Source organism: Bos indicus, chromosome 18 (assembly GCF_029378745.1).
Source record: "Bos indicus isolate NIAB-ARS_2022 breed Sahiwal x Tharparkar chromosome 18, NIAB-ARS_B.indTharparkar_mat_pri_1.0, whole genome shotgun sequence".
NCBI lineage: Eukaryota > Metazoa > Chordata > Mammalia > Artiodactyla > Bovidae > Bos > Bos indicus.
In genome coordinates this window covers 64,574,403-64,598,821 of record NC_091777.1, presented here as the reverse complement: position 1 = coordinate 64,598,821, position 24,419 = coordinate 64,574,403, and the positions used below count along the sequence as shown (strand labels likewise).

At 47.1% G+C, this 24,419-nt stretch overlaps 3 protein-coding genes and 1 pseudogene across 3 annotated transcripts; 3 read left to right on the top strand and 1 right to left on the bottom strand.

Annotated features, from left to right (window-relative positions):
* Positions 1–2,504: 2,504 nt before the first annotated feature.
* LOC139177377 (protein FAM32A-like) lies at positions 2,505–3,264 on the top strand. The gene has a single exon (XM_070772462.1). It carries the CDS (start codon positions 2,505–2,507, stop codon positions 2,841–2,843), a length of 339 nt encoding a protein of 112 aa, XP_070628563.1. The 3' UTR covers positions 2,844–3,264.
* Positions 3,265–4,812: 1,548 nt separating this feature from the next.
* On the top strand, positions 4,813–8,893 carry LOC139177376 (zinc finger and SCAN domain-containing protein 5B-like). The gene is made up of 4 exons (XM_070772461.1): positions 4,813–5,561; positions 5,851–6,057; positions 6,990–7,143; positions 7,515–8,893. Exons 1-4 carry the CDS (start codon positions 5,184–5,186, stop codon positions 8,159–8,161), a joined length of 1,386 nt encoding a protein of 461 aa, XP_070628562.1. The 5' UTR covers positions 4,813–5,183; the 3' UTR covers positions 8,162–8,893.
* An 848-nt stretch (positions 8,894–9,741) lies between these two features.
* Positions 9,742–15,540, top strand: LOC139177010 (zinc finger and SCAN domain-containing protein 5B-like). Its single transcript, XM_070770270.1, has 5 exons — positions 9,742–9,783; positions 11,989–12,414; positions 12,695–12,901; positions 14,027–14,177; positions 14,540–15,540. Exons 1-5 carry the CDS (start codon positions 9,742–9,744, stop codon positions 15,184–15,186), a joined length of 1,473 nt encoding a protein of 490 aa, XP_070626371.1. The 3' UTR covers positions 15,187–15,540.
* A 4,179-nt stretch (positions 15,541–19,719) lies between these two features.
* LOC139177375 (zinc finger and SCAN domain-containing protein 5B-like) lies at positions 19,720–23,149 on the bottom strand (annotated as a pseudogene).
* Between the last annotated feature and the right edge of the window lie 1,270 nt (positions 23,150–24,419).

Genomic DNA, 24,419 nt, shown 5'->3' with positions numbered 1-24,419 from the left:
TCACATTTTGTTCTTGGGGTGTTGAGCAAAGTTGGAAATAGACAACATTGACAGTTGCACAACATTTTGAACAAACTTGGTGGAACCAGATTGTACACTTTATAAAAGAGTCAAAACTGTATGTTGTGTGTTTCATAACCATAACAAGTATGTGATCAGGAACTTGATTCTCTTTGGATCCTTTTGTGCATCCCTTCCTTGGAGCTAATAAATACCCTGGTGAGAACAAGGAAATGTTTTGGGTGGACAATCTTTGCTTAACGTTTCCAACGTCACTATACTACATGGAATTCAGTGTTTAAATAGTCTTCCTCCTATTTTTTTTCCCCAGAAGAATCATGACTGAGAGCCTCGCCTGGTGGCTTGTCTTGACCGAATCATATAAAAACTGGCACTGCTGTTCATATCCATTTGAGGAGTCTCACACACTGCAAATTTCTTGAAAGTACAGCAAGGAACACCATAGTCCCAGACTACAGAAGTCAAAATCTAGGGAGCCATTCAGACATTTCAACCATTTTTTCCCATAAAGGTGGATGTCAGAATGATGGATGGACTAATGACCATTCAATATGAAATATTGTACCAATGAGAGAATGGTATTGGGTATTGGGGTGAGGAATGTAGAGGAGATCGAAGGGTGGAATAAAATGAAACTAGTCTTGTTCATTTATCTTTTGCCCCCATTCTTCTGAACAGTGAATACATTGCTGAGGAAAGGTAGAGGAAATCCCTTTACGTAGGGGTGAATTTGTCATGGGCTTCTAGAAGCATGTGCTCAACATTTTGCTAGTAAATTCCTCAGTCACTATGGCTAAAGAATGTACATTTTTTGTGGGGTCATGGAATAGTCCCAGACAGGCCATAATCTGAACCACAAGTGTCTGTGCCACACCAAAGTGTACTTACTGAAAAGCCAGGCTGCGACCCCAAAAGTGGCACATGCCCTGCAGAACATACAGGACTCTGATCTCATCCAAGATCTTTACATGCGGAATTTTAAAAAGGGTTGTTTAGTCACTGAGTTGTGTCCAACTCTCCTATTCCATGGCCCACCAGGTTCTTCTGTCCATTGAATTTTCCAGGCAAGAATACTGGAGTGGGTTGTCCATTTCCTTCTGCGAGAGATCTTCCCAACCCAGGGAGTGAACCCACGTCTCCTGCATTGGCAGGTAGACTTTTTACCACTGAGCCACCAGGGACGCATAGGCGAACCAAACTGGTTAAAACTCAAATACCTATGCTTTGACTCCTTCCAACTCTTCAGGTAAATGAAAAAAGTATTTGCTAGACCAGAAAAAATCAATCTTAATGCCAAAGTGCACGGGCTTCCCTGGTGTTAAAGAATCTGCCTGCAATGCGGGAGACCTGGCTTTGCTCCCAGGGTTGGGAAGATCCCTTGGAGATCGGCTACCCACTCCAGTCTTCTGGCTTGGAGAATTCCATGGACTGTATATCCACGTGGTCACAAAGGGTCGGACATGACTGAAAGACTTTCACTTTACTTCTTTCCCAGCTGAGCCACAAGGGAAGCCCAAGAACACTGGAGTGGGTAGCCTATCCCTTCTCCAGCAGATCTTCCTGACCCAGGAATTACTCTAGCGTCTCCTGCATTCCAAGAGGATTCTTTACGAACTGAGCTATCAGAGAAGTCTACCAGAAAACCAATATGGAGGCCTCTTTGATAAACTGTGTTTTTTTCTGGTGCAGTGTCCATGTGAAACTGGATCCATGGATAAATTGGATTATCTAAAATGACGTCATATAAATGGTTCAACCCGCCCTTACACAATCCCTGTGCTGATGGGGTAACAAGCAGGACCCTTGCCATTTCCTCTGCCTCTCTATAAATAGAGATGTTTCAGCCCCAGACACACTCTGATAGCCAGTCATCGACTTGAGGGGGCTGAGGGCAAGAGGGCTCAAAGGAGGTAAGTGATGAGTGAGAACATCTAAGGAGAAGGTTTTGGAATCAGTACAGAAGGAGGTGGTGGGTTTCGGAAGGCTGGGTTTTCTACTCACCTTGCATCAGCTCAGAGGCCTTGTGAAAGCAGTGGATCTCCCTTAAACTCCATATTACCTACGGTTGACTGCTGAGCTCTCTGTGAGTGGGGAAGAACTGACTTGAAACATGTAAATGGAACTTGGGAAATATAATGGAACACAGATCCTTCCCTTGCATAAAAGACATTTTAAATAAGAGGTCTTTCAGTTTCCCCCGCCTGCCTCCATCTGATGTATAGGTTTATAAATCACCCTGATTTATAGGGTGTTGCCACCCTCCATGCTGCGGTGGGGTGTGGCGCATTTATTCCACAAGGCTTTCTGAACCTTGACCCCTGGGCTAAGCAGACATGTTCGTCTGTGTTCATTTGTGTTAACCCGCAAAGAGAGAACCTCTCGCATCTACAGTAGAGAACGATATTGTCCCAATTTCCATTTCAGAAAACTGACCCACCCCTGACTTTTGTCCATTTAGAAATCCGAATCCAAAAATGGGCAGCATGGACGCCTATGAGCAGGTCCAAAAGGGACCCCTGAAGCTGAAAGGAGTCACAGAGCTTGGTGTGACCAAGCGGAAGAAGAAAAAGGACACAGACAAGGCAAAACTCCTGGAAACGATGGGGAAAATCCAGAAGAACCAGGAGGAGGAGCTGAGGCGCCACCTCGACAAGCTGACCCCAGCCCAGGTGGCCTTTGAGAAGGTGCAGGAGAAGCGACAAATGGAGAGGATCCTGAAGAAAGCATCCAAAACCCACAAGCAGAGAGTGGAGGACTTCAACAGACACCTGGACATGCTCACGGAGCACTATGACATTCCTAAAGTCAGCTGGACCAAGTAGCCGCCCCACCCAGGAGATGGAGTATTGTCCAGGGGAAGCAGGAAGCAGAGTTGGGGTCATCTCTGGAGCCTTTGGAAACATTCTTTTACACATATTCTGTTGAGCCTTCTGCTGAGCCCGTGGTTATCAAAGTAATGGGCCCTTATTCTGGAACCGCATAAAAGAGAGACGGCCCTTGAAATTACAAAAAGAAAAAAGCGACATCCACGTCCAGTGGTTCATGCAGCCTCCGGACCTGTGTGTTCACCAGGAGACCCACAGGGCAAGAAGCCCTACGGCTGTGATCTCTACCCCAAGAGGTTCCCTCACGACTCCATGCTGCACACTCACCAGAGGACCCACACCCAAGAGAAGCCTTTCTGCTGTGAGCACTGTGAAAAAGCTTTCGACCACAGTGGGAACCTCATGGTCACACTCTGGGCTCGAGCCCTACATGTGCCCTGAGTGTCACGTGCCTTCTGCTCCCTGGGGTCTCTCAAATCCCACCAGGAAACCCATTCCGAACCACTGGCCCAGGACCCTGCCCTCGGGTCCAAGAAGGAAATTCACAATGATTTGTCACTTCTGTAACACAAAGGGTGGATGACATGGGAAGAGCTTCGGAGGATATTGGGTCCAGGGGCTTCCATTTACATGAATGAGGAGGATATTTGAGTGATGGCTTATCGTTCCCTTTGGATTTTGTTTTCTACTTTAGTGTAGCCTGTTTGAAAAAGTTTTTCTTTCTTTTGTTATTCTTCTACTGAAAGCATGTCTCATTAGTTATCAGAACTTCATCCTGAAACTGAGCCTACTGTTGACTGCCTTCCTGTTAGGCAGGACTTCTCTGTAAACCTGCATGGTCCTGGCACAGAGGCCAAGCTCTCCAGTGGAGTTTAAATTTCAAATAAACACATTTCTGTCAAATGTGTCTGTGTAGTTTCTAAGACTTTTCTACAGGGAATAGGTGATGGCCGTGGTTTTGCCTACATGGCTGCTTTTATGCTGAGATAGATTCACTCACTCCATACTTGTTCAGGTATTTCTTCCCGAGGTGTTTTGAAAAAGGAAGGCTTCCGAAAGTGATAGGTGTCATTCTTCTTTCCTATTGGTGTACAACTTCTAGTCTTCAAAAAGGCTACTTAGAAATCGGGTCTTCTCACACCTTAGCTCATCAGCTGATTTTAGGAAAGCCTTTTAAGACTTATCTCACAAGAACAGAACAGACGAGAGGAGTCAAACCGATCTGGTTCCCAGCCAGATTCCAGTCATGTCTCTGACTCCGTCAAACCCTCCAGGCAGTGAGACCAAAAATTCTCGAGATCATTAAAACCAGTCCGTTCACCCCAAAATGCAGTCCCCAAAGTCCAAAATCAATCAAATCCAAAAGGAAACCGAGGGATTTCCCTAGCGGTCCAGCGGGTGAGACTTAGCGCTCCCGCTTCAGGTGGCGTGGTTTCCTTCCGCGGTCTGGGAACTGAGACCGAACCTGCCCCCCTGATTGGCCAAAAACAGAAAAAAAAAAAAAAACACAGAATCTGTCGCTAAATCACTATGGAGACCTCTTTAGTAAATCGTGGTTTGTCCTGAGCGAGTTTCCATGGGCAATCGAATCCCTGTGATTAAGTAAAGTGGGATTATCTAGAAAGGTTTGCCCCGCCCCCAACGAATCCATGCGCCGATTGCGTAACAGGCCGAGAGGTCCGGCATTTCTTCCAGCTCCATAGAGAGACGCTTCTCCGCCGGCCGAGTTTGAGAGCAAGTCCCCAACTGAGGAGGACCGAGGCGAGAAGGCTTCAAAGAGGTAATTGATGGGAAATGTGTAAAGAGAACGCTCGAAAGTCAGGGCACGTGGAAGTGGGTTTCAGTAAGTCCTGGCTTTCTGTTCACCTTGCATTCGCTCAGAGACCGCGTGAAATCCACCGATCTCCCTCCGGCCACACGTGAACTGTGGTTCATTTGTGGAATCTTCTGTGAGATGAGATTGTTTCCACACTCCATGGTATCTTGGGGTGTGGTTCATTTTCTCAACAAGGGCTTTTAAACACTGCCCTGTGGACAGTTTTGACCACACAGTTTCTTGTACTATAAGATGGATGTCAGAGGAATAAGAGAATGGATTCTTGTCCCTGGTGTGAAATTCTGAGGGGGGAATAATGCCCAGTATTGGGATGAGGGATGGTAGGGTGGATGAAAATAAAACTAATTGGCTGCATTCGTTTATTTTTTTTCCCTTATATTTCTGAATACTGAATCTATTACTGAGGAAAAGCAAAAGGAAATTCCTTTCCATCGGGGTCAGTTGGGCACCCACTTCTAGACCATTTGCCCAGAGTCCTACTGAAAAGCTCTAAAGTCGGTATGGCTGAGAACCAGACAAGGGGTCATGGCCCTGTCGTGGACAGCCCCGGAGCAGAGTCGCCAGCATCTGCGCCACGCCAAGACACCCGAAGGGAAAACCCCGACTCCGACCGTGAAGAGTTGCGAGTTCGCTTCAGAACGTTTAGGAGCTCGGATGAATCCGACCCGATCAAGGCTCTGAGGAGGCTCCGTGAACTCTGTGGTCTGTGGCTGAGGCCGGATCTTCACACCAAGGAGGACATGGTGGACAGGCTGGTGCTGGAGCAGTTCGTGATGTGCATGCCGCCGGACATCCAGGTCTTGGTCAAAAGTAGTGGTGCCAAGACTTGTAAGGATCTGGAAGAGGTGCTGAGAAAGAAGCAGAAACTGAAGAAATGGGTGAGTAGGACCCTAGTGACCCGCTGAGACAGGGAACGGTGGCATGAGCGGCTGGGAGCTAGGAGATGAAGGAGAAGGATCAGAGGGCTTGGCTCTGAATCAGTGATTCCCAGAAGGGCGAGCACTTGGCCTGTGGCATCACTGGAGATGTTTCTGTAGATCCTCACTTGAGGGTGTTGGTCTTTCAAATGTCATTCCCAGGAGGTGCGCTTCTAAGGTAGTATATGCAATGAATACCTTTTTGGGTCTTGTGAAGGGAGACTAATCCTATTTGAATTTTTTGTCACAGGCTGTAGTCCGTGTCCAAGGTGAGGATTTTTTGATGCCAGTCTCTGGTGTTGAGATGTTAGGATCTGAGGTCAGTGAGAGGCACGGTGAGGAAGACCAAGCCAGGGAGCCCCAGTCTACAGTCAGTGTCGTCCCTCCAGACGATGGCCAGCAGGAAAGCCGAGACGGGCAGCATCTGCCAGGAGCCGAGGACCTGTTGAGGGGGCAGGTGAGTATGATGTCCTGACCTCCAGTCTGGGAGCAGGTAGAAGAGGGTCGAGTGAGTGTGACTGTGGAAGTATTTGGAGAACTGGGCAAACACAGGAATGGACCCACTGCCTCTAGGAATTCTCATGGATGCATTCCGTTCCCGGCCGTTTTCCAGCCAGTGTGAGAATGAAGACAGTCCCTCTGTCATAGTCCTTCACCATGAAAGCTTGTGGCCTAAGCACGAGGGCAAAGGAGTCCTGTTTCCACGGGATGGTGCCGGCTCAGTTCATCAGTTGTAAATGCACTCACACGTGTTTAACCCATGATGGATTTATTCAGAGGCAATAATATTGGGGGATATTGTAAACACCTAGAATTGATAACAAGTTCCCCGTTGGAGTCATTTTCCCCCTCAGATTTTGGAGTATGTCTGGAGAGAGTGGATTTTTTGAAATGTGAATCAGGAGAGGAGATGCTACTGATTTCTCACGAATAGAGCTACATAGTATAGAATAGAGCTATACAGTATAACAGCTATACTGCTTATCATCTTATTATGCCCCAGGCCACCTTCCATGACGAAGAGAAATCCAGGCAAGGTATCAACAAGTGGTGAAGTCAGGAGCCCTAGAGCCAGAATCCTCTGCTTTCAGATTCAGGGCCTGGAGAATGTGAGATGAGGTGGAGAGATATGTGCAAAGATAATTGGCAGTGCCAGCTATGAAGTCTGGACTTTTGCCAGAGGTGGTCGGTATAGATCAAGGACAGAAATGGGAATCAGAAGAGGTTTGCCAATCAGGGTGATGGGAAGCAGTCAGGGCATATCCCCCAAACTGATATCCAGAAAGCTGGAGTGTGGGATCAGGGTACGAGGCGGGTGGGGAAAGAGGAGACAGAGCTTGCCGTGGGCTAAGGCAGTGGGATTGACTCTGCTTGGTTGCCCCTTGTCAGGGCCAGAAAGCTCTCCTGCTAGAGACCATTCTTGAAACAGTTGAACTGGAGGGTCAGACGCCCTCCAAGGAGAACTTGGAGAAGGACCTGGTGAAAGACACAGGAGTGACAAGAACTCTTTCGGCTCAAGAGCCTAAACTTCTGCAGGATCATGGTGAATATTAAAAATTTGGAGACCACAGGAGGTACTGACTGCCTCCACTGATGTCCAGGAAGGGGTACTGAGCATTTCCATCCCTTGGTGTTGTGGGGTAGGAGTTGCTTCTCCAATGCCAACCTTCTCCATCGTCAATGTTTCAGAGTGTTTCATTAGCTAGACTCTTAGGTAGTTTGTATGCTGGGAAGTCTGTAGCCAAATTAGGGATGGTTCCAATGAGGCCGGCACCATGGAAAATGCTCCTTGATAAATATGGTGCTGAATCTCTTCTTTCAGCAGTTTCTGGGAGGGCAGAGAGAGGGGAGAGTCCCCAGGAAGGAAGTGATACTTCAAATGTGGCTCCTGAAGCCTTTCCTCTTGTGTTCCAGAGGGAGATGTTTCCACTCCGAGTGGATCCAGACTCGGTCCTCTGAAGAATCGCAGACACGTCAAAAGGAAACGGGACAGCAGTCCCTCTTGCCAAGAGGTGCTTCAAGAGGCAGCCACGTGTTTGGATCAAGGAGAGTTCTCAGGACGACTTGGGTTCCATTCCGTTGGTTCATCTGGCACCGGGGGACCCACCAGTCTTCCTGAGGGAGCAGGAACCCCAGGATGGGCACCCTCTGAATGCAGGGTGTGCAAAAAGAGCTTTCCTTATCAATCTCAGCTTACCTTGCACCAGAGGACACACACAGGAGAGAGGCCCTTTCAATGCGACATCTGTGCCAGAGGGTTCATACAGCCTTCAGACCTGGGGGTTCACCAGCGAATCCACACTGGCGAGAAGCCCTACAGCTGTGACATCTGCATCAAGAAGTTCACCCACGACTCCACACTGCGCGCTCACAAGAGAACCGACACCCAGGAGAAGCCTTTCCGCTGTGAGCACTGTGACAGAGCTTTCGGCCACCGAGGGAACCTCAATGTTCACCGATGCACCCACTCTGGGCTCAGGCCCTACATGTGCCCCGAGTGTCACAGAGCCTTCCGTCAGCTGGGGACTTTCAAACGCCACTGGAAAATGCATTCCAGATGACTGGCTTAGGACCCTGCCCTCAGGTCCAAGTCTTTCTGTTTTAATGAGAAAATTTAGAATGATTTGTCACCTGTGTGATACAAAGTGTGGATGACAGGGGAAGGGCTTAGGAGGATCGTGGAACCCAGGGTTCCACTGACGTGAATTAGGATATTTTAGTGAATTAGGATACTTGAGTGATGACTTATTTTTCCCTTTGGATTTTGTTTTCTACTTTGCTATAGACTATAGTTTTCTTTTTCATTTGTGAATTTTCAATTAGAGAAGAATTGCCTTACGATGTTAGACTCTGGTTTTCTTTTTTTTTTTTAATTTTATTTTATTTTTAAACTTTACATAATTGTATTAGTTTTGCCAAATATCAAAATGGATCCATCACAGGTATACATGTGCTCCCCATCCTGAACCCTCCTCCCTCCTCCCTCCCCATACCATCCCTCTGGGTCATCCCAGTGCACTAGCCCCAAGCATCCAGAATCGTGCATTGAACCTGGACTGGCATCTCGTTTCATACATGATATTTCACATGTTTCAATGCCATTCTCCCAAATCTTCCCACCCTCTCCCTCTCCCACAGAGTCCATAAGACTGTTCCATACATCAGCGTCACTTTTGCTGTCTCGTACACAGGGTTATTGTTATCATCTTTCTAAATTCCATATATATGCGTTAGTATACTGTATTGGTGTTTTTCCTTCTGGCTTACTTCACTCCGTATAATAGGCTCCAGTTTCATCCACCTCATTAGAACTGATTCAAATGTATTCTTTTTAATGGCTGAGCAATACTCCATTGTGTATATGTACCACTGCTTTCTTATCCATTCATCTGCTGATGGACATCTAGGTTGCTTCCATGTCCTGGCTATTATAAACAGTGCTGCGATGAACATTGGGGTACACGTGTCTCTTTCCCTTCTGGTTTCCTCAGTGTGTATGCCCAGCAGTGGGATTGCTGGATCATAAGGCAGTTCTATTTCCAGAGTTTTAAGGAATCTCCACACTGTTCTCCATAGTGGCTGTACTAGTTTGCATTCCCACCAACATTGTAAGAGGGTTCCCTGTCTTCCACACCCTCTCCAACATTTATTATCTGTAGACTTTTGGATCACATCCATTCTGACTGGTGTGAAATTGTACCTCATAGTGGTCTTGATTTGCATTTCTCTGATAATGAGTGATGTTGAGCATCTTTTCATGTGTTTGTTAGCCATCCTCATGTCTTCTTTGGAGAAATGTCTATTTAGTTCTTTGGCCCATTTTTTGATTGGGTCATTTATTTTTCTGGAGTTGAGCTGGAGGAGTTGCTTGTCTATTTTTGAGACTAGTTGTTTGTCAGTTGCTTCATTTGCTATTATTTTCTCCCATTCTGAAGGCTGCCTTTTCACCTTGCTAATAGTTTCCTTTGATGTGCAGAAGCTTTTAAGGTTAATTAGGTCCCATTTGTTTATTTTTGCTTTTATTTCTGATATTTTGGGAGGTGGGTCATAGAGGATCCTGCTGTGATGTATTTCAGAGAGTGTTTTGCCTAGACTCTGGTTTTCTTACATTTTTTCGCTTTGTGTTGTTCTTGTTCTTCCAATGAAGCTGTGTCTCACCGCTTATCAGTACCTCATCATCAGAGTGAGGCTACTGCTGATTGCCTTCTTGTCAGGTGTGATTTCCTTGTAAAATAGGATACTCCTAGCAGGACGGCCAGAGAAGGCAATGGCACTCCACTCCAGTACTCTTGCCTGGAAAATCCCATGGATGGAGGGGCCTGGTGGGCTACAGTCCATGGCGTCACCAAGAGTCAGACACGACTGAGCGACTTCCCTTTCACTTTTTACTTTCATGCATTGGAGAAGAAAATGACAACCCACTCCAGTGTTTTTGCCTGGAGAGTCCCAGGGATGGGGGAGCCTGGTGGGCTGCCATCTATGGGGCTACACAGAGTCGGACACGACTGAAGCAACTTAGCAGCAGCAGCAGCAGCAGGATGGCTAGTTTAAATACAGGATCACCAGTGTAATTTAAATTTCAAATAAACAAACACATTTCTATGAAAGACCTGTGTGTTTTCTCTTCTAAGACTTTGCTACAGGTAGGTGATAGCCATGGTTTTGTCTATGTGGCCATTATTATGTTGAGATATGTTCCCTTTGTACTAGTTTGGATACTGCTTCCTTAGGTATTTAGAAAAAGAAGACTTGTTAAATTGATAAGTGTCATTCTTTTCCCCTGTTGCTGCTAACTGCTGCTAAGTCATTCCAGTCATGTCCGACATTGTGGGACCCCATAGATGGCAGCTCACCAGGCTCCCCTGTCCCTGGGATTCTCCAGGCAAGAACAGTGGAGTGGGTTGCCATTTCCTTCTCCAATGCATGAAAGGGAAATGTGAAAGTGAAGTCGCTCAGTCGTGTCCGGCTCTTAGTGACCCCATGGACTGTAGCCCATCAGGCTTCTCCATCCATGGGATTTTCCTGGCAAGAGCACTGGACTGGGGTGCCATTGCCTTCTCCTCTTTTTCCCTACTGGTGTACAACCTCTGGTTTCTGTGATGCCTCTCTGAAATGGTTTCTGACAGTAGATCTCATCATGACTCATCAAAGAGTCTTTCATGACTTATTTCAGAAGAAAAGAAACAAGATTAAGTAACGCAATTTGATTACCACTGTCGGATTACAATTATTGGACTGCCTCACAGTCTCCAAGCAGAGAGAAAAAACTTCATTAGATCAGGAAAATCAATCTGTTTCCCCAAGACATGCCATCCATGAAGTCTAAAGTAAATAAAATACATTAGAGAAAGTTTACTGCCAAACCAATATGTTGGCCTTTTTAATGGTTCTTCCTGTTGCAATCTCCACAGGATGTGGAATCTACCCAGATTATCCAAAGTGGTTCCTTCCATGCCCTTTATCCAATCACTGGGATGATGAGGTTATGGCCGGAAACCCCTGGAGTTTCACCCAACTCTCTATAAATACAGACATTTCAGCTCTAGTCACACTTTGAGAACCAGTGCCTGACCTGAGGAGGCTGAAGGCAAGAGACCTGGAAGGGGTAAGCGATGAGTGGGCACGTCCAAGGAGGATGCCTAGTAATCAGGACACACTGGTGGGTTTCAGAAAGGTCTCGCTTTCTGTTCATCCTACATTAGCTGGGAGACCTTGTGACAGGAGATCTTACTCTAACCCCATGTTTAATTGAGCTTTTCTGCAAGGGGAGAAGAATGATTCCACACATGTTGCTGTGAGGTGGCTCGTTTTCAAGCATTTTTGAGCAGCACCCTATGGCCATTTAAAAACTACATATATGATTATTATTAGTTTTAAGTTTTTTAATTCATTCATTTTGGCTGGGCTGAGTCTTCTTTACTGTGAGGGCTTTCTCTAGTCGTAGCTAGTGGGGACTACTGTCTAGGTGAGGGGTATGGGCTTCTCATTGTGGTGGCTTCTCCCATGGCAGAGCTGAGAGTCTACAGCTCGGGTTCAGTAGTTGCCCCTCTCAGGCTCAAGAGTTCTGATGCACAGGCTTAGAGGCAGGCGGGGTCTTCCCATATGAGGGATCAAACCCATGTCCCCTGCATTGGCAGCAGATTCTTAGCCACTGGACCACCAAGGAAGCCCTATGGTCATTTCTGACCAGACAGTTTCATGAAATATTGAATGAGTCAGGCAATGGTGTCCAATATTGGGATGTAGGGGAGATGGAAGGGTGGAAAAAAATGAAACCCATTTGTTTCTCTTTTTTTTGTCTCCCTAGACTGCTAACCAGTGACTTTATTACTGAGGAAAAGCAGAAGACATCCATTTCCATAGGCGTCAACTGGGCACCCACTTCTAGAAGCATTTGCTCAGAGTCCTACTGGAAATTTCCTCCATCAATAGGGCTGAGGACCAGACATTTTTTCAGGGTTGTGAAAACATCACAGACAGCCCTGGGGCAGAGTCACTGGCGTCTGTGCCACCCCAAGACACACTCATGGAAAACTCAGATTGTGACCAGGAAACCTGGCACGTCCGGTTCAGAACATTTAGCAGCTCAGAGGAGTCAGACCCCGTCAAGGATCTGAGGAGACTCCGTAAACTCTGCCATCTGTGGCTGAGGCCGGATCTTCACACCAAGGAGCAGATGATGGACAGGCTGGTGCTGGAACAGTTCATGATCTGCATGCCCCTGGAGTGCCAGGTCCTGCTCAAAGAAAGTGGGGTGCAGAGTTGCAAAGACCTGGAGGACATGCTGAAAAATAAGCAGAAACCCAAGAACTGGGTAAGTAGGACCTTAATGATGGGTGTGGGACAAGGAGACACGTGCAAGCTGCAGGGATCACAAGATAGGACCTGCAGGTTTGGCTTTGTATCAGTGGTTCCCAAACAGGTGAGAGAAGTTCACAGTTGGGCAATTTGGGAGATCCTTTTTGCTGTCTCAACTCGAAGGATGTAGATCTTTTACAGCAAACGGGAGCTTCTATTGTCAATGCCATTGGATGCCTGAAAACTACATTCCAGGTCTTATACAGACTGATCTTGATTGATTTCTCCCCTCACAGACCATAGTCTGCATACAAGGGCAGAAATATCTTGTGCGTGATCCAGACATTGAGATGTTTGAAGCCAAGGCCAGTGACATGGACGATGAGAGAGACCTGTGCCGGGGGCCCCAACCCTCCTCAAGGGTCATACCTCCAGAGGATGGCCAGGAGGGAAGCCAAGACCTGCAGAATCTGCCAGGAGCCACGAACCTATCTAGGGAGCAGGTGAGATCGTGGAAGCAGATAGAAGAGAGTGAGGTGGGTGTGGCTGCTGGAGTAATGGGGAGATTTGGCAAAGGACAGGAATGGATCCATTGCTTCCAGGAATTCCCGTGGATGCATTCAGTTCCTAGGCATTTTTTCTAATCAGTGTGAGAATGAAGATAATCCATCTCTGTCCCTCTGCTATGAAAGCTTCTAGTCTTAGGAGTGGGGAGAAGGGAATCCTGTCTTCCTGATATGATGCTAGGTTCAATTTTCTGCAGGGAAGTGCACTGACAGCTGATGTACCCAAGGCCACTTTGCCCAAGGGAACGTCATATTTCAGAATATGATCATTCCTTGCAACTGAAGGAGTGACTCCAAAGTGGACTCATTTTGCCCCCCAGTAGACATTGGGCTTCCCTGGTGGCTCAGATAGTGAAGAATCTACTGACGATGCAGGAGACCTGGGTTCGATCCCTGGGTCAGGAAGATCCCCTTGAGAAGGGAATGGCTACACACTCTAATGTTCTTGCCTGGAGAATCCCATCAACAAAAGAACCTGGCAGCTATAGTCCATGGGTTTGCAAGAGTCACACACGACTGAGTGACCAACACTTTCCCTTTCAGACATTGAAGAATGAATGGAAGACAGTTGATTTGTTCAAATAAGGTTGGGTATAGGCAGGGGATGCTATTTACTTGCATGGAGTAGAGACCAAGAATACTGGACGTCATCTTCCTATGTACTGGGTAACCACTATCACAAAGATGAATCCAGGCAAAGTCTCCAACAGTGATGGAGTCAAGAGAGCTGGACCTAGAGTTCTTTACTTCCAGAGTCAGGGGCAGGAAGGAGTGCATATGATTTGGAGAGACCTATGCATAGAGAAGTCAGAGTGCCAACTGTGATGTCCTGATTTGATTGCAAGATACAGTCTGTATAGATCCAGGACAGCCTTGAGTATCAGGAGATGATTATCAATCAGGGTGATGGGGTGGACCAGAAGAAGTCAGGGCATAGCCCCTAAAATTTCATGAAGAAACTTGGAGTATAAGGTCAAGATACGAGGCAGATGGGGAAATAGGAAACAGTTTTCCATGGACTAAGGTAAATGGCTTTGACTCTGCTTGTTTGTCCCTTGTCAGGATGAGAGAGCTCTCCCGCCAGAGACTGTTCCTGAAGCAGGTGAGCTGGAGGGTCAGACGCCCAGGGAGAACTTGGAGAAGGACCTGTTGGAAGTCAGGGGAGAGACAAAAACCCTTCAATCTGAAGCACCTCAACTTCTGAAGGGTCCTGGTGAGTACTCAAAACCGTGGAATCCAGCAGAGTTAGTGACTCCCTCCTGTGGTGGCATGAGGCTGGGAAGCCAGCATCACCATCCTTGGATGGGTGGGTGGAGATCATTGTCCAGTGCCAACCTTCTCCATCATCAATGTTCCAGTGTCCCACAGTCCAAGCTCTTAGCTTGGTTGCTTGATGGGAACTTCTCAGCCAACATCAGGGTTCCAGTGAGGCCGGCAGCACAGAAAATGCTCCATGTTAAATGTGGTGCTGAATTTCTTTCAGCGAATTCTGGGAGCATAGAGAGACAGAAGAATCCTCAAGAAGAAAGTGGTATTTAAAATGTGGCTCCTGAACCCTTTCTTCCTGTGTTCCAGAGGGAGACGTTTCCACTACGAGGGGATCCAGACGAGGTCCTCTAAAAAATCGCAGACATATGAAAAGGAAGCGGGACAGCAGTCCGACTTGCCAAGACGTGCGTCAAGAAGCAGCCACGTGTTTGGACCAAGGAGAGTTCTCAGGACAGCTTGGGTCCCATTCCGTTGGTTCATCTGGCACCGTGGGACCCACCAGTCTTCCTGAGGGAGCAGAAACCCCAGGACGGGCACCCTCTGAATTCAGGATGTGCAAAAAAAGCTTTCCTTATCAATCTCAGCTTATCTTGCACCAGAGGACACACACAGGAGAGAGGCCCTTTCAATGCGACATCTGTGCCAAAGGGTTCATACAGCCTTCAGATCTGCAGGTTCACGAGCAGATCCACACTGGCGAAAAGCCCTACAGCTGTGATCTCTGCCTCAAGAAGCTCACCCACAACTCCACACTGCGCGCTCACAAGAGGACCCACACCCAGGAGAAGCCTTTCCACTGTGAGCACTGTGACAGAGCTTTCAGCCACCGAGGGAACCTCAAGGTTCACCGACGCATCCACTCTGGGCTCAAGCCCTACGTGTGCCCCGAGTGTCACGGTGCCTTCCGTCACCTGGGGACTTTCAAACGCCACCGGAAAATCCATTCTAAATGAGTCACCCAGTACCCACCATCAGGTCCAAGTGCCGTCTGCTCCGAGAAGGAAATTCTGGATTATTTGTCACTTATGTGATACAATGAAAGGGTGACATGTGAAGAACTTACGATCATACTGGAACCCATGGGGTTCCATTCACATGAATTAGGTGAATATTTGAGTGATGACTTATCTTTCCCTTCAGAATTCGTTTTCTACTTTAGTGTAGCCTGTGTTTTCTTCTTTCAGTGAATGCAGGTCTCATTAGTTTTCTTCTTCATGAAACTGAGGTGACTGCTGATTGTCCCCCCATTAGAGAACATTTCGTCGTAAAATAGGATGCTCCTAGCAGAGTGTCCAGATGAAAAAGAGGATCACCAGTGAAATTTAAATTTCAAATAAAGAAAGACATTTCTGTCAAATAAGTGTCCTGTGTATTTCGGCTTCCATGATTTTTTTTTTTCTTTATTTTATTTTTTACCTTTACTATCTTGTGTTGTTTTTGCCATGTATCAACATGAATCTGCCGCAGGTATACACATGTTCCCCAACGTGAACCCTCCTCCCTCCTCCCTCCCTGTACCATCCCTCTGGGTCGTCCCAGTGCACCAGCGCAAAACATCGACTATGGTGCATCGAACCTGGACTGGCAACTCGTTTCATATATGATATTATATATGTTTCAATGCCATTCTCGCAAATCATCCCACCCTATTCCCAAGATTTTTTATATGGAGTAGATGATAGCTTCGGTTTGTTACATGGCAATTATTATGTGGAAATATCGTCCCTCTGTAAGGCTTCCCCAGTGACTCAGCGATAAACAATTCACCTGCACCATAGAAGACCCAGGTTCCATCCCTTCATCAGGAAGATCCCCTGGAGTAGGGAATGGCAACCCACTCCAGTATTCTTGCCTGGAGAATCCCATGGACAGAGGAGCCTGGCAGGCTATGGTCTGTTGGGTTGCAAAGAGTCGGACATGACTGAAGCGACTGAGCACCCTCTCGAGCATTTAAAGTAACTATTCTTTTGGAATTATGAACTGTTAGGTAATGTAATATTAATGCCCTTTTGAACACTGAGATTCTAGGGTGTCTCAGCTTGAAAAGATTCTTCAAGGTAGCACTCTTTCATCCCACCTGGCTCTCCTCCAGCAGAAATTAAGAGAGCTCATTTGGAGCAGAATGGAGATAATGAAGTATTTCTTTTCAAAGAATCAGCATTTTCTTCTATTAATTAGCCTGGGAATTAGTTGGGGGCAGCAAACTCAAGGATGACGTTTTAATAGATATTGGTGTCTGGCTGCTCGCACTTAAAAGCCAATACAGAGGCCAGGTTGGGGGAAAGGAAAGTTAGCTTTATTCTGGATGCCAGAAACTGTTGAAAGTGAAAGTGAAGTCGCTCAGTCATGTCCAACTCTTTGCGACCCCGTGGACTGTAGCCTACCATGTTCCTCAGTTGATGGTATTTTCTAGGCAAGAGTACTGGACTGGGTTGCTTTTTCCTTCTCCAACAACTGTGGAGGCAGGGCAGATATCTGGCCAATGGCTGACTCCCCCCACCTCCCACCCCGGACAATTAATGAGCAACAGCTTTTATAGATGGAGGGAAGGGGCTACAGGCAGGAACAGCACAGTCAGCTCTGACAATCATCTTGAAACTGGTTATCACTGGTCTAATCAGTGTCATCTTTATTGTTGTAAATACAGTTAACCTTCAGTTCCAGGGTCCATTTGTTTTCATTTCTTGGGTCAATTCTCAGAATTGTGGCAGCTTCTCTCATGGTTTCCCAGGAGGCTCAGTGGTAAAGAATCCACCTGCCAATGCAGGAGACGTGGGTTTGCTCCCTCAGTGGGAAGATCCCTGAAAGAATGGAATGGCAACCCACTGCAGTATTCTTGCCTGGAGAATCCCATGGACGGAGGAATCTGGTAGGCTACAGTCCATGGGGTCACAAAGAGCCACTTCACTTTCTTTTACTTTGCAACTCTATGCACTGCAGCACTCCAGGCTTCCCTGTTCTTCACTATCTCCCAGGAGTTTGCTCAAACTCGTGCCCATTGAGTCGGTGATGCCATCCAACCATCTCATCCTCTGTCGCCTCCTTCTGTCTTAAAGGATTTTACCTTACAGGCCCAAGATGGAGGCAACTAATTCAAAGAAGCAATATAGAATATAAAGATTAGGTCCCTTCAGAAACAGGGGTATTAGAACCATTATCGAGGAATCAACACAAGAAATTAATACGATGAAATATGAATAAGACTTCAAAACATAGACGCAGTTAAGTACTAGTTAAGAAAAGTGAATAATAGGGCTTCCCCTGAGGCTCGGAGATAAAGGCTGTGCCTGCCAATGAAAGGACACAAGTGCCATCCCTGACCCGAGAAGGTCCCAGGGCTCAGGAGCAACTAAGGCCGTGCGACACAACCACCGAGCCTGGGAGCCGCCACTACTGAAGCCCAGAGCCCCGAGAGCCCGGGCTCCGCACAAGAGAGGTCACTGCAGTGAGAGGCCTGTGCCCTGCGACTGGAGAGGAGCCCTCTGCCCCGAGCAGCACCAAAGACCCAGCACAGCCGAAAATAAATGGAGTTAAAAATAAAATACATACCGAGGCTGAGAAACTGCTATTGAGGAAACGTGGTGAGGGAGTGAGATGGCGGGTGATAAAGCAACAGCCAGGCCTGTCCGTCTCATAGAACCACTGATTGTGTGGAGATGGGAAGACAGCCTGAGGGTATCAGGGGAAGGACTTTCCAGACAGCGGAGGAAAACCCTACAAGCCAGACTGCAAAGACAGTTGGGCTTGGGGTGGTCACATGTGCAAGGTGGCTGGGAAGTGGAGGAGAAGGTAGAGAGTGTGAGGAGCGGTGCACTCCACGGGTGTGAGAAAGGATTTGGATTTGCCAAGGGAAGATTTCATGCGAGGATGGGCACAATAAAGGACAGAAATAGTATGGACCCAAGAGAAGCAGAAGATATTAAGAAGAGGTGGCAAGAATATACAGAACTATACAAAAAAGATCTTCACGACCCAGATAATCCCAAAGGGGTGATCACTCACCTAGAGCCAGACATCCTGGAATGTGAAGTCAAGTGGGCCCTAGGAAGAATCACTATGAACAAAGCTAGTGGAGGTGATGGAATTCCAGTTGAGCTATTTCAAATCCTCAGACATGATGCTGTGAAAGTGTTGCACTCAATAAGTCAGCAAGTTTGGAAAACAGCAGTGGCCACAGTGCCCCGCCCTCCACAGTTGTTGCAGAAGGAAATGGCAACCCAGTCCAGTACTCTTGCCCAGAAAATGCCATGGACGGGGGAGCCTGATAGGCTACAGTCCATGGGGTTGCAAAGCGTTGGACTTGACTAAGCAAATACACTTTCACTTTCAACAGTTTCTGGCATCCAAAATAAAGCTAACTTTCCTTTCCCCCAACCTGGCCTCTGTATTGGCTTTTAAGTGCGAGCAGCCAGACACCAATATCTATTACAATATCATCCTTGAGTTTGCCGCCCCCAACTAATTCCCAGGCTAATTAATAGAAGAAAACGCTGATTCTTTGAAAATAAATACTTTATTATCTCCATTCTGCTCCAAAAGACCTCTCTTCATTTCTGCTGGAGGAGAGCCAGGTGGGATGAAAGAGTGCTACCTTGAAGAATCTTTTCAAGCAGAGACACCCTAGAATCCCAGTGTTCAAAAGGGCATTAATATCACATTACCTAACAGTTCATAATTCCAGAGGAATACAGTTACTTTTAATGCTCGCGTGGGTGCTCAGTCACTTCAGTCATGTCCGATTCTTTGCAACCCAACAGACCATAGCCTGCCAGGCTCCTCTGTCCATGGGATTCTCCAGGCAGAATACTGGAGTAGGTTACCATTCCCTTCTCCAGGGGATCTTCCTGATGACGGGATGGAACCTGGGTCTTGTATGGTGCAGGTGGATTGTTTACTACTGAGTCACTGGGGAAGCCTTACAGAGGGATGATATGTCCACATAATAATGGCCATGTAACAAACCACAGCTATCATCTACTCCATATAAAAAATCTTGGGGATAGGGTGGGATGATTTGGGAGAATGGCATTGAAACATGTCTAATATCATATATGAAACGAGTCTCCAGTCCAAGTTCGACGCACGATAGTGGATGCTTTCGGCTGGTACACTGGGACGACCCAGAGGGATGATACAGGGAGGGAGGAGGGAGGAGGGTTCACGTTGGGGAACATGTGTATACCTGGGCAGATTCATGTTGATACATGGCAAAAACAATACAAGATAGTAAAGATAAAAAATAAAATAAAGAAAAAAAAATCCTGGAAGCCGAAATACACAGGACACTTATTTGACAGAAATGTCTTTGTTTATTTGAAATTTAAATTTCAGTGGTGATCCTCTTTTTCATCTGGACACTCTGCTAGGAGCATCCTATTTTACGATGAAATCTTCCCTAATGGGGGGACAATCAGCAGTCACCTCAGTTTCACGAAGAAGAAAACTAATGAGACCTGCATTCACTGAAAGAAGAAAACACAGGCTACACTAAAGTAGAAAACGAATTCTGAAGGGAAAGATAAGTCATCACTCAATATTCACCTAATTCATGTGAATGGAACCCCATCGGGTTCCAGTATGATCGTAAATTCTTCACATGTCACCCTTTCATTGTATCACCTAAGTGACAAATAATCCAGAATTTCCTTCTCGGAGCAGACGGCACTTGGACCTGATGGTGGGGTCCTGGGTGACTCATTTGGAATGGATTTTCCAGTCGCCTTTGAAAGTCTCAAGCTGACGGAAGGCACTGTGACACTCGGGGCACACATAGGGCTTGAGGCCAGAGTGGATGCGTCGGTGAACACTGAGGTTCCCTCGGTGGCTGAAAGCTCTGTCACAGTGCTCACAGCGGAAAGGCTTCTCCTGGGTGTGGGTCCTCTTGTGAGCATGCAGTGTGGAGTCGTGGGTGAACTTCTTGAGGCAGACATCACAGCTGTAGGGCTTCTTGCCAGTGTGGATCTGCTCGTGAACCCACAGATGTGAAAGCTGTATGAACCCTTTGGCACATATGTCGCATTGAAAGGGCCTCTCCTGTGTGTGTCCTCTGGTGCAAGATAAGCTGAGATTGATAAGGAAAGCTCTTTTTGCAGACGCTGCATTCAGAGGGTGCCCGTCCCGGGGTTTCTGCTCCCTCAGGAAGACTGCTGGGTCCCACGGTGCCAGATGCACCAACGGAATGGGACCCAAGCTGTCCTGAGAACTCTCCTTGGTCCAAACACGTGGCTGCCTCTTGACACACGTCTTGGCATATTGGACCGCTGTCCCGCTTCCTTTTGACATGTCTGCGATACTTCAGAGGCCCTCCTCTGGATCCACTCGTGGTGGAAACGTCTCCCTCTGGAACACAGGAAGAAAGGGTTCAGAGCCACAATTTAAATATCAGTTTCTTCTTGAGGATTCTTCTGTCTCTCTAAGCTCCCAGAATTCGCTGAAAGAAATTCAGCACCACATTTAACAAGGAGCATTTTCTGTGCTGCTGGCCTCACTGGAAACCTGATGTTGGCTGAGAAGTTCCCATCAAGCAACCAAGCTAAGAGCCTGGACTGTGGGACACTGGAATGTTGATGATGGAGAAGGTTGGCACTGGACAATGATCTCCACCCACCCATCAAGGATGGTGATGCTGGCTACCCAGCCCCATGCCACCATGGGAGGGAGTCACTAACTCTGCTGAATTCCACGGTTTTGAATACTCACCAGGACACTTCAGAAGTTCAGGTTCTTGAGATTGAAGGGTTTTTGTCTCTCCCCTGTCTTCCAGCAGGTCCTTCTCCAACTTCCCCCTGGGTGTCTGACGCTCCAGCTCACCTGTTTCAGGAACAGTCACTGGCTGGAGAGCTCTCTGGTCCTGACAAGAGACAAACAAGCAGAGTCAAAGCCATTTACCTTAGTCCATGGAAAACTGTTTCCTGTTTCCCCATCTGCCTCGTATCTTGATCTAAGACTCCAACTTATCTCATTTTAGGTGATATGCCCTGACTTCGTCTGGTCCACCCCATCACCCTGATTGATAATCATCTCCTGATACTCAAGGCTGTCCTGGATCTATACAGACTGTATCTTGCAATCAAATCAGGACATCACAGTTGGCACTCTGACTTCTCTATGCATAGGTCTCTCCAAATCATACCCACTCCTGCCTGCCCTTGACTCTGGAAGTAAAGAACTCTAGGTCCAGCTCTCTTGACTCCATCATTGTTGGAGATTTGCCTGGATGCATCTTTGCGATGGTGGTTACCCGGTACATAGGAAGATGATGTCCAGTATTCTTGGTCTCTACTCCATGCAAGTCAATAGCATCCCCTGCCTATACCCAACCTTATTTGAACAAATCAACTGTCTTCCATTCGTTCTTCAGTGTATGAAAGGGAAAGTGTTAGTCTGACTCTCTGCAAACCCATGGACTATAGCTGCCAGGTTCCTCTGTTCATGGGATTCTCCAGGCAAGAACATTAGAGTGTAGCCATTCCCTTCTATAGGGGATCTTCCTGACCCAGGGATCCAACCCAGGTCTCCTGCATTGTCAGCAGATTCTTCACCATCTGAGCCACCAGGGAAGCCCAATGTCTACTGGGGGGCATTTTGAGTCCACTTTAGAGTCACTCCTTCAGTTGCAAGGAATGATCATATTCTGAAATATGACGTGCCCTTGGGCAAAGTGGCTTGGGTAAATCACCTGTCAGTGCATTTACTTGCAGCAAATAGAACCTAGCATCATTTCAGGAAGACAGGATTCCCTTCTCCCCACTCCTAAGACTAGAAGCTTGCATAGCAGAGGGACAGAGATGGATTATCTTCATTCTCACAGTGATTAGAAAAAATGCCTAGGAACTGAATGTATCCACGGGAATTCCTGGAAGCAATGGGTCCATTCTTGTCCTTTGCCAAATCTCCCCATTACTCCAGCAGCCACACCCACCTGACTCTCTTCTACCTGCTTACACGCTCTCTCCTGCTCCCCAGATAGGTTTGTGGCTCCTGGCAGATTCTGCAGCTCTTGACTTCCTTCCTGGCCATTCTCTGGAGGTATGACCCTCACAGGGGGTTGGGGCTCCCCACACGTGTCTCTCTCATCATCCATGTCACCAGCCTTGGATTCAACCATCTCAATGTCGGGATCATGCACAAGATATTTCTGCCCTTGTATGCAGACTATGGTCTGTGAGGGGAGAAATCAATCAAGATCAGTCCGTATAAGACCTGGAATGTAGCTTTCAGGCATCCAATGGCATTGACAATAGAAGCTCCCGTTTGGTGTAAAAGATCTACGTCCTTCGAGTGAGACAGCCAAAAGGATCTCCCAAATTGCCCAACTGTGAACTTCTCTCACCTGTTTGGGAACCGCTGATACAAAGCCAAGGACCCGCAGGTCCTATCTTGTGATCCCTGCAGCTTGCACGTGTCTCCTTGTCCCACACCCATCACTAAGGTCCTATTCATCCAGGTCCTGGGTTTCTGCTTATTTTTCAGCATGTCCTCCAGGTCTTTGCAACTCTGCACCCCACTTTCTTTGAGCAGGACCTGGCACTCCAGGGGCATGCAGATCATGAACTGCTCCAGCACCAGCCTGTCCATCATCTGCTCCTTGGTGTGAAGATCCAGCCTCAGCCACAGCTGGCAGAGTTCACGGAGTCTCCTCAGATCCTCAACAGGGTCCCATTCCTCTGAGCTGCTAAATGTTCTGATCCGGACGTGCCAGATTTCCTGGTCACAGTCTGAGTTTTCCATGAGTGTGTCGTGCGGTGGCACGGATGCCGGTGACTCAGCCCCAGGGCTGTCTGTGATGTGTCCACAAGCCTGAAAAAATGTCTGGTCCTCAGCCCTATTGATGGAGGAAATTTCCAGTAGAATTCTGAGCAAATGCTTCTAGAAGTGGGTGCCTAGTTGACACCTATGGAAATGGATTTCCTCTGCTTTTCCTCATCATTAAAGTCACTGGTTAGAAGTCTAGGGAGACAAAAAAAAGAAAGAAACAAATGGGTTTCATTTTTTTCCACCCTTCTGTCTCCCCTACATCCCAGTATTGGACACCATTGCTCGACTCATTCAATATTTCAGGAAACTGTCTGGTCAGAAATGACCATAGGGCTTCCTTGGTGGTCCAGTGGCTAAGAATCTGCTGCCAATGCAGGGGACATGGGTTTGATCCCTCATATGGGAAGACTCCGCCTGGCTCTACGCCTGTGCACCAGAACTCTTGAGCCTGAGAGGGGCAACTACTGAACCCGAGCTGTAGACTCCCAGCTCTGCCATGGGAGAAGCCACCGCAATGAAAGCCCATACCCCTCAGCTAGACAGTAGTCCCCACTAGCTATGACTAGAGAAAGCCCTCACAGCAAAGAAGACCCAGCCCAGCCAAAATGAATGAATTAAAAAACTTAAAACTAATAATAATCATATATGTAGTTTTTAAATGGCCATAGGGTGCCGCTCAGAAACTCTTGAAGAAAACGAGCCACCTCACAGCAACATGTGTGGAAACAGTCTTCTCCCCTTGCAGAAGAGCTGGATTAACCGTTGTTAACGTGGGGTTAGAGGAAGATCTCCTGTCACAAGGTCTCCCAACTAATGTAGGATGAACAGAAAGTGAGACCTTGGTGAAACCCACCCATGTGTCCTGATTTCTAGGCATCCTCCTTGGAGGTGCCCACTCATCGCTTACCCCTTCCAGGTCTCTTGCCTTCAGCCTCCTCAGGTCAGGCCCTGGCTCTCAAAGTGTGTCTGGAGCTGAAATGTCTGTATTTATAGAGAGTTGGGTGAAACTCCAGGGGTTTCCGGCCATAACCTCATCATCCCAGTGATTGGATAAAGGGCATGGAAGGAACCACTTTGGATAATCTGGGTAGATTCCATTTCCTGTGGAGACTCCAACAGGAAGAACCATTAAAGAGGCCACCATATTGGTTTGGCAGTAAACTTTGTCTAATGTATTTTATTTACTTTATACTTCGTGGATGGCATTTCTTGGGGAAACAGATTGATTTTCCTGATCTAATGAATTTTTTCTCTGCTTGGCAACTGTGAAGAAGTGCAATAATTGTAATACAACGGTGGTAATCAAATTGGGTTACCCAATCTTGTTTCTTTTCTCATGAATTAAGTCATCAAAGACTTTTGTCTAAAATCAGCTGACGAGATCAACTGTAAGAAGCCATTTCAGAGAGGCATCACAGAAACCAGAGGT